The 9,137-nt window shown below is 31.5% G+C and overlaps 1 protein-coding gene and 1 pseudogene across 2 annotated transcripts; both read right to left on the bottom strand.

The window, feature by feature from the left end:
* Positions 1-1,257: 1,257 nt before the first annotated feature.
* LOC114394862 (60S acidic ribosomal protein P0-like) lies at positions 1,258-4,375 on the bottom strand. 2 transcript variants are annotated; one of them, XM_028356533.1, is made up of 6 exons: positions 4,168-4,375; positions 4,000-4,068; positions 3,750-3,818; positions 2,346-2,444; positions 1,861-2,253; positions 1,258-1,433 (listed from the first exon to the last, which is right to left on the bottom strand). In XM_028356533.1, exons 1-6 carry the CDS (start codon positions 4,255-4,257, stop codon positions 1,287-1,289), a joined length of 867 nt encoding a protein of 288 aa, XP_028212334.1. In that variant the 5' UTR covers positions 4,258-4,375; the 3' UTR covers positions 1,258-1,286. The 2 variants fall into 2 exon arrangements, with proteins under 2 accessions (XP_028212334.1, XP_028212333.1); XM_028356532.1 differs by having other exon boundaries at positions 4,000-4,375.
* A 1,061-nt stretch (positions 4,376-5,436) lies between these two features.
* On the bottom strand, positions 5,437-8,153 carry LOC114394933 (annotated as a pseudogene).
* Positions 8,154-9,137: the final 984 nt, after the last annotated feature.

Genomic DNA, 9,137 nt, shown 5'->3' with positions numbered 1-9,137 from the left:
AATTATATTTAATATTTTTAAAAAATATTTTTTTTTGCCAATTATAATAATTTTGTCCAACACTCGAGTACAATTGAGATGACTAAAATATTGTAGGATTATCAGAACAAGAGTAAAATAGTAAGACTAATATGAAATTGCAAAGTAAATAAGACCTATAACAAAATAGCTACTCAGCTAGTCATTCTCTTTAATTTTCTTTATTTTATTTCATAAGTTTGTCTCTCCTGTATGTCCATCTAGTCGTGATATAATGAGTAATAACACACGACTGTGAAGTGTAGTTAGAAACTATATAGCTAATTTATTTTGATAATATTTAATCTAATTTAATGCTGTTTATTATTTAGGTAGAACTTGACAAATAAAGTGAAGTACGTGAACAAGGATATATAGTTTTGATTTAAACAATAAAAAAAATACACAATTTCTTACCGTTGGTATACATTTTGTTTTCCTGCCAAACCTTGGCAAATGGCAATTCAGTGCAATGCCCTCGTTTGACAGTTTTCAAAACTAGTGCAGCTATGAGTTTGTTTTGTCCACAAAATAAATTATCAATTTTCTATAAATAAAGGTACGTTGATTTTTTTTAACAATATTTAATCTAGTTAAGATCCCACTAATTCTGTAAAGTGCAAACTGATTATATAAGGTTGATAAAGCAAGGTGTTGGTTTAAAGCAATGATAAATGTGGAATCGAGACGTAGTTGCAAAAATACTTATACAACGTGTTCATACTTGATTTTTTTGGGCATGGTCTATTTATTAGGTCTCAAGTAAGTTTCCATTTGGTTAATTAGTGAAACATGTCTATGAGGTAAACTCATACCAGTGTATTAATTAAAGGTCTCTATTCTCTAAAATGAATATATTCTGAAATTCATGACCTGATCAGAAAGGAACTAAAAATCGCATACTTAAAGAATTAAGATGCATATTCAAATAATTTAAACAATAAAAAAAAAATCAACCATCAATCATGCATATTATAAACAAGTGAAAAAACTTGCAACACAATCTTTAGTTATGTGAGCCTCACTTTCTCTATTTTAATAAATTTTAACTGTCAAATGTAGTATTAGTGTGTGGCTATGTGCTATAGCACTCTTCCTCACCTAAAGCGAGAATTATTTATAATAAATAGTAATTAAAATAGGAATTTATAAAAAAAAAACATTAGGGATGATCAACATAGAAGAAAATAACACCTAAATAAGAAAAAAATCTATTTTACCAACAAACAAGACAGCAAGCTAAACTATACTCAATTACCATAGACAACTTAATCAAACAAACTGAAGCCCATGTCATCATCGGATTCATCTGCGGCTTCTTCCTTCTTTTCCTCCACCTTGGATGCTGCAGCTGGAGCAGCGCCAGACTTAGTAGCAGGTGCGGCAACAACAGCTACAGCAAATTTACTAGGATCCTGCAATCAACATATCAATAGTTACTAAGAAAAATGAAAAATGAAAATAACAACTCACCGATTATTTGGTTTTATGTTAGATTCTATAGAATTACTTTAACGTGATTTTAGCTAATTATTTTCACATGTTAAATAATTAAATTTGTACTGGGATCCTGGAATCAACACAACAATGGTGTTACTAAGAAAGATGAAGAATGAAAAATAATAAATCAGTGCATAATTAATTTCACGTCAAATTTTTTAGAATCACGTTAAAATACTAATTAACATAATTTCAGTTGAATTTTCACGATTTTGTATTAAATAATATTTAAACATAAATCACAACTTTAAAATTAATTTTATAAAATGAATTTGATTCAAAATTCATTTTATTAACTCTCATTAAAATACTCATAGGGCATGTAACCATTAGAGATAATACCTTCAAGTACTCCTTAACCTTGTCTGCCTCAGGGAACGAATATTCGGTTGCCACTGCAACAGCCAGGATGTTCTTGTAGGAATTGACAAACATGTGTGGAGCAGCTGCAATGGATGGGTAGGAGATAGCCAAGGAAAGTGAAGACACCATACAGACACCCTCAGCAAACTTCACAACGAGGTCATCTTCAGTGAGATCAAGAACCTCAGGGCTAAAAACTGAACCATTCTCATAAACAGAAACAACAGCAAGCCCATATGAGAAGGGCCTTATCGCAAGCTTGGAAAGCAAAGCAGCTTCAGAAGAGCCAACCTTGTCTCCCTTCATAATGAGTTCCACAGGGGTGATAATTTCCACAGTACCCTTATTAATCTTGGTAGGGATGTTAAGCACCTGAAATTAAATATGAACACCATATATATTATCAACGGGTAATTTCAATTAAGTTCTTAATTCGTTCCATGAACAAGATTGCAGAAATTAACCTGAAAGAAAGAGGTCTGAGAGGGATCCAGCCCTGTGTTGCCTGGGGGAACAACAACATCAATAGGTGCAACTAAACCTACACGAGCAGGAGCTGCCACCTGTAACAACATTTAAAAGTGAGTATGTTAACTGCAAGAGGTGTTTGGTTTGTCTGTTTTCTGTTTTTATTTTCACTTAAAATATAAAATGAGAATGAAAATGTGTTTGTTTGAATTTCTGTTTTCATTTTTAGTGAAAATATTTTCCTAAACTAATCAAAAATTGAAAACAATAAAATCTCATTTTTCAGTGTTTTTAATTAAAACCAGTAACCTCATTTTTGGGTAAAACAAAAACGCAATTGAAATCAGTAACCTCATTTTGGATAAAACAAAAACGCGGTGATAAGGAATGTAATTTTAAGTAAATTTAAAAATATATTTCCTTTTGATAATACATTTTTAGTGTTTTCATTTCTTAAAAGCAGACAAAATAAGAAGTTAAATTAAACATATTTTTAGAATTCTAATCTATTAAAAATAAGAATAATTTAAAAAAAATAAAAACAGAAAATGAAAATACAAACCAAACACATCCTAACAATTTTAAACTAAGTTTTTTTCCATGCAACATATGAGCCAAATTACTTTCAACACAATACAGAGTTTTAAACTAAGTTTTTCCCATGCAACATATAAGCCAAATTACTTTCAACACAATACAAAATTAATTTTTTTCCACTTAAGTTGCATTTTTATTTTCTTTCTCGATTTTGTAATTTCTTCCTTCAATTTCTTTACAGAACTTGATCCCTCTATCTTAAAATTTTGAGATGAGGCACTATAATGCACAACTAAGTCAAATATTTTGTTAAATACTGGATATTAAGTTCCTAAATAAATCAAAATGGAGGGAGACAATATATGCCAAATTGAGAAAATAAAAAAACTAAAAGAGCAATTAAGTTTAGTTTTATTTTAATAAAAAATCAACACATTAGATTATATGTACCATAACAATATCAAAATCAATCACATCACAAGATAAATATTGCAACTAAAATGTGTAACCAACTACAACGACTTAACATGACAAATGAAGCACAAGCACATAACCGAGGCAAGGCAAGAAGAAGAACAGAATTCACGGGTGGCGATGCACAATTTTACAAAAGTAATTCCAAAAGTTCAAGAAGCGTACTGTTAAATCAATCCCCCCCCCACCCCCACACCCACACACACACACACATATATATATATATAAACAGTCTTCCAACATGCATATTTTGTTGTAAAACATTTACATAATGCTGGCTACATGTCAATGACGATTGACGCATCACATTAAATTAATTAATTAATTAATTAAATAGAAGCACCAAAACCAAAAATCAAGTGCAACAAACAATGAGTTTACCTACGTACCTTGTACTTGGAAACCACTTCCTTAACCTCCTTGACGTCACCTTTGGTGAAAATCAGCCCCACGTTACCCTGATTCAACGAAAAATATATACATCAATCAATGATTCAAAGTGGTAATAACAAAGGAAGATATAAGATTTATTAGATGATTAAAAGTTTAATTTTTAGTGCTAACAAAAATTAATATTTACAGATAAAAAAAAAAAAACATTCGTTCACTAAAGCTATAAAGCATGGATGCAGTACTGACGACAAGAAGGGGAATAAGGTTGAGGATGGTGGTGTTGCCGGTGTTCTGGGCATGGATCTTAATAGTTCGCTTCATCATGGTGTTCTTTCCCATCAGAATGACCGAGTCGCCACGCAGACCGTGTCGAATGTTCTGAAGCTGGTTCGATCCGACGTTGTCCGCAGCCACCACCAGAATTTGGGTGTAGTTGTCCAGAAGCTTGCACAGCTTCGCATCGTATGCTATCTTCTTCTGCGCTTTCGTCAGTTTCCTTGCCATTGAGGGCCAAGACGAAAAAGTTATCTAGCTAGCTAGGGCTCAGTCAAGGTGGACAGCGAAACGGCCCCGTCTCTTTAACCGGTGGAGAGTGTAGCAAAGACGAAGAAGAAGATATTGTTAGAACTTAAACTATGGAAAAGTTTTGGGAACACGCATTATAACTGCATGCACTAGTGAACCCACGCGGAATTCTTATTATTATTAGCAGAAAATAAAATAACAGACCACGATTATACTGCTCCTAGAATCGTGGTATATTTGACTAAATCACAAACAGAAAAAAACAGATTTGTCCCTAACCGCAGTTGTTAACACTTTTGCATCTTTGACGGCTTAATGGCTGAGATCAGTATCACAATCGGCCACTGTTGGACCACTTGACATGCACATGAAGCTGCAACAATAAACTCTATTTCAGAGGTAGAAATTGAGTAATCACACTGCTTGTTTCTTTGAGGATCATGAAACTGCTCCTCTATTGTAATTCAAGTCTCTTAGCTAGTAATGTACATAAATTTTTATATTTATCATGTAAATCACACTAGCAATATAATTATATATAAATATTCATAATCAGTGAGCATGTCTAATCATGCTAAATTATGTGTAAAATGCAACGAAACTGCGGAATAGCAGACAATAGCTTCATAACATACGCCTCTTTACAAAATAATTATAATTAATATTATTTTATTCATACATTTTTAAAATAAAATGAAAAAAGTTATATATAAAAAATTAAAAGCTATCACAATATATTTATCAATTAATAACATTAATTTTCTTTAATATATTTTACTAGCTTTTTCATAGCTGTTATTAATTGATAAATATATTAAAGAATATTAACATGGGTTCTATTTTTAAAACATTATAAATTTGAGGAGGTTGATAAAGCAGGTAGGTTTAAAGGTGAGAGGTAGTTGAAAAAACACTAATAATTGATTTAGTAACAGAATAACAACCGATGAAAAGTGTGCATACTTGATTCTTTTGGGCATGGCCTATTTATTGGGTCTCAATACGGGTGAGTTACCATTTGTTTAGTTAAACATGGCTATGAGTATTTGAAGAATTCAGATGCCATCGCTTAGGATGGGTGTTCAATTTTTATGGACCAATTAAGCAGAAACGAAATTTTCCAACTCAAATAAATAATACTTCAAAAGACACTCAATAGGAATGATCAAAACAGAAAATATTAAAATACCACTTAAATAAGAAAAGATATCTAGTTTACAGAACCAGACTGCAGCAAGTTAATCACTTAAACTAACTCGATAACCTTAAACAACTTAATCAAACAAACTGAAACCCATGTCATCATCAGATTCTTCTGCTGGTTCTTCCTTCTTTTCCTCCTCCTTGGAGGCAGTAGCTGGAGCAGTGCTAGAATCAATAGCAGGTGCGGCAACAGCAGCTACAGCAAATTTTTAGGATCCTGCAATAAAAAATGTCAATGGTTACTAAGAAAGATGAAAATAATAACTCAATGTTTGAGTGACACAAAGCATAATAGTAACTATTAGATACAATACAATACCTTCAAGTACTCCTTAACCTTGTCTGCTTCTGGGAATGAATATTCTGTTGCCACTGCAACAGCAAGGACGTTCTTATAAGCATTGCCAAACATGTGTGGTGCAGCTGCATTTGTTGGGTATATATGAGATAGCCAACGAAAGTAAAGTCACCATGGAGACACCAACAGAAAACTTGTCAATGAGGTCATCTTCAGTTAGATCAAGAACCTCAGGGCTAAAAACTGAACCATTGTCATAAACAGAAACGACAACAAGCCCATAAGAGAAGGGCCTTATCGCAAGCTTGTAAAGCAACACAGCTTCAGAAGGGCCAACCTTGTCTCCCTTCTTAATGAGTTCTACAGGGGTGATGATTTCCACAGTACCCTTATTAATCTTGGTAGGATGTTAAGCACCTGAAATTAATGTGAGCACCATATTAATTATCAACTGGTAAATTCAATTAAGTTCTTAATTATATTCCAACAACAAGATTGCAGAAATTAACCTGAAAGAAAGAGGTTTGAGAGGGATCCAGCCCTGTGTTGCCAGGAGGAACAGCAACATCAATAGGTGCAACCAACCCTACACGAGCAGGAGCTCCCAACTGTATAGAAAATTTGGATAACAACATCCAAAAGTGAATATATAGGAAGCTCACAACTTAATTAAAGGTAACTTTCTCTCATTCAACATATATATACACTACACTCAATCAAAGCATGCCTTATCAATAAACCATGATTAGTCTTCTAATATGCTTCCCACAGAAAATTTACATTGAGCGGGTTACTTGCCAATGACGCATCACATGAAACTAAATAAAAGTACCAACACTGAAAACGGCAAACAAAACCTAGCAACCTCATCATAATACAGCAATTAGTAATGAAAATAGGTAACCCCTATATTATTCATCTTCGTATCCATATTTATAAATAATATTCATATCCTGATTCATATTGGCACAATGATTTTAATTCACATTCTCATATGTTAGATATTTATATACTCATATTCACACCTATGACTCACTCTATTTTTGTATGTATAAGGTTAATAATAATAAATCAATAAAAAGACGGACTAAAATAATTATTACAATTATAATAAATTTTTATTCTTAAATAACTCAAACATAACATTAAAATACATATATAATATTAAAAACAAACAAATAAATTAGTGATTTAAATTTTTTCACTTTATGATAGTGATACATAGAGATATTTAAGATTTAGAGTATCAGTCATAACAATATAAGTATTTTTCACAGAAAATTATATATATATATATATATACTATTTGCAACGTATATTAATTATATATATATATATATATATTAATTGTATTAATATAAGTTTAAATATATTTTTAATCCTTTAAATTTGGATAATTATTTTTTTAGTTCTTAAAAAATAATTTATTTTTATTAGACCTTCAAATTTATGAAAAGTTACTTTTAATTTCTCTTTGCCAAAATACTTGACCTGCATGATTTGGTGGCTCTTTTTTTTTTACTTGTTTGGTTATTTTTTTAAGAAGAATAATAAAAGCATAGATGTAGAATTATTATAACTTTTTATATATTTTTGTTGTTTTAAATTGTTATAAATCATTTTTAAAAAATAAATTAAAAAACATTTTTTTATAACAACAAATCGTCAACTCTTTTTTTTAAGGACTAAAAAATAATTATTCATATTTAAAAAATTAAAAATATATTTAAACCTAATATATATAAATATGATATGTGCTGACGGACTAGGAACTATAACACTCATACCTGCCTAAATTTTGCGTGTATATACCGTCGTGTAACAAGTCAGGATATTGTTAATAATTACCCGTTCCACTTACAAATATATTTGTGAGTATCCGGGTTCCCTTTGTCATCCTTAACCGCAATGACATCCTTGAAGAACAACAAGATTGTGGAAAAACCAGTGCAATAATAAGTCTACCTTGTACCTGGCAACCTCTTCGCTAACCTCCTTCAAATTACACTGATTGATTCAACCAACATTATATCAATGACCCAATTGCTTGAATGGTTCAAAGTTGTACGCAATGATTAATGTCACAACAATAATATTAAAGCATGTACTGACCACTAGAAGGGGAATAAGGTTGAGGAATGGTTTGTTGCCGGTGGTCTCGGAAAGAATCCTAATAGAGCATTTCATCATGCATGGTGTTGTTTCTCATGAGCACCACCGAGTCGCCACGTAGATCCTTTCGAATGTTCTCAAGTTGGTTTGATCCAACGTTGTCCGCAGCCACTACCAGAATTTGGGTGTAATCCTCTAGAAGTTGGCACAGCTTCACATCGTACGACACCTTCTTCTCCGCTTTCGTGGGTATCACAGCCATTGATGCTATCTAAGTCTTCTACTTTTAGAGAAAAATAAATAAATATGAAAAGGGACAAAATCGAGGGCCAAGATGGAGTTAGGGCTCTGTCAAGGTGGACAGCGAAACAGCGCCGTAGCTTTAACCTCCTCGTGGTGCTACTACGGTGGAGAGTGTAGCAGAAACGTAAATATGAATTTAAGGTGAAACTTGAGAGCTAAGTTAAATATAAAGCGTGCCAATGTAGGGTTTTTCAGATTGGGCTTACAATGCAATGGACCTTTTCTAAAGGGCCTTTTTGGCATTTTTGAGCATGATAAGGACTTCGTAAAAAAAAACCTACTTGCTGGCTTCGTTTGGGTCCTTGATTCAAAGGAGAGCAAGAAAAAAAAAGAATGATAGGGAAAGAGACATTTCTTATTTGCTTTGATTTGATTGAAGAGAAAAAAAGAAGAAGAAGAAAAATAATTTTTTAAAAAAAGCCATCTCATTTGGTTGATAAATGTAAGGCAGAAAAAAATATGAATATATAATGTTATATATTTTATAAATAGTAATAAGAGAATTGAGAAATAAATCAAAATTCCATCAAATTTAGTTTGTATTATTTAAAAATTATAAATTACTTATTTTCTCCATCTCTCAGTAATGGAGAAGAAATAAAAATGGGAGAGGTGACAAAACTTAAGAGTTATTTTATTTGAGAAAATACTTTCTATTTTCATTTTCTTTTACTTTTAACTACAAAAATCACCTTGTTTTATTTTCTGTTTTTTAAAAGTTTATAGAGAAAAAAAAGTTAAAATAGAAATATAGAAGATAAAAAAAAATATTTAACTGATTTTTTTTCTCAAACTACCATAATCTTAATTAACCTCCATGCAATGTAGTTGAATGTTATTAATTATTTGTCCCAAATTGAAAACTTTGATCATATGTTACACAGAAATCTATCAAAATTATAGTCCATATACATATAACTATATGGGACTTTCTAGTGTTATA

This window comes from Glycine soja, chromosome 18 (genome assembly GCF_004193775.1).
Source record: "Glycine soja cultivar W05 chromosome 18, ASM419377v2, whole genome shotgun sequence".
Classification (NCBI taxonomy): Eukaryota; Viridiplantae; Streptophyta; class Magnoliopsida; order Fabales; family Fabaceae; genus Glycine; species Glycine soja.
Note: the sequence above shows the minus strand (reverse complement) of the source record. Positions and strands in the feature narration are given on the sequence as shown.

Bases quoted from the DNA above. Each gene is read 5' to 3' on its own strand.
- LOC114394862 (XM_028356532.1), bottom strand. From the start codon at position 4,257: ATGGCAAGGAAACTGACGAAAGCGCAGAAGAAGATAGCATACGATGCG. The intron at 3,819-3,999 runs GTCAGTACTGCA...TCGTTGAATCAG, and splicing joins ACCTTATTCCCCTTCTTGTC to GGTAACGTGGGGCTGATTTT. The intron at 2,445-3,749 runs GTACGTAGGTAA...ATGTTGTTACAG, and splicing joins AAGTGGTTTCCAAGTACAAG to GTGGCAGCTCCTGCTCGTGT.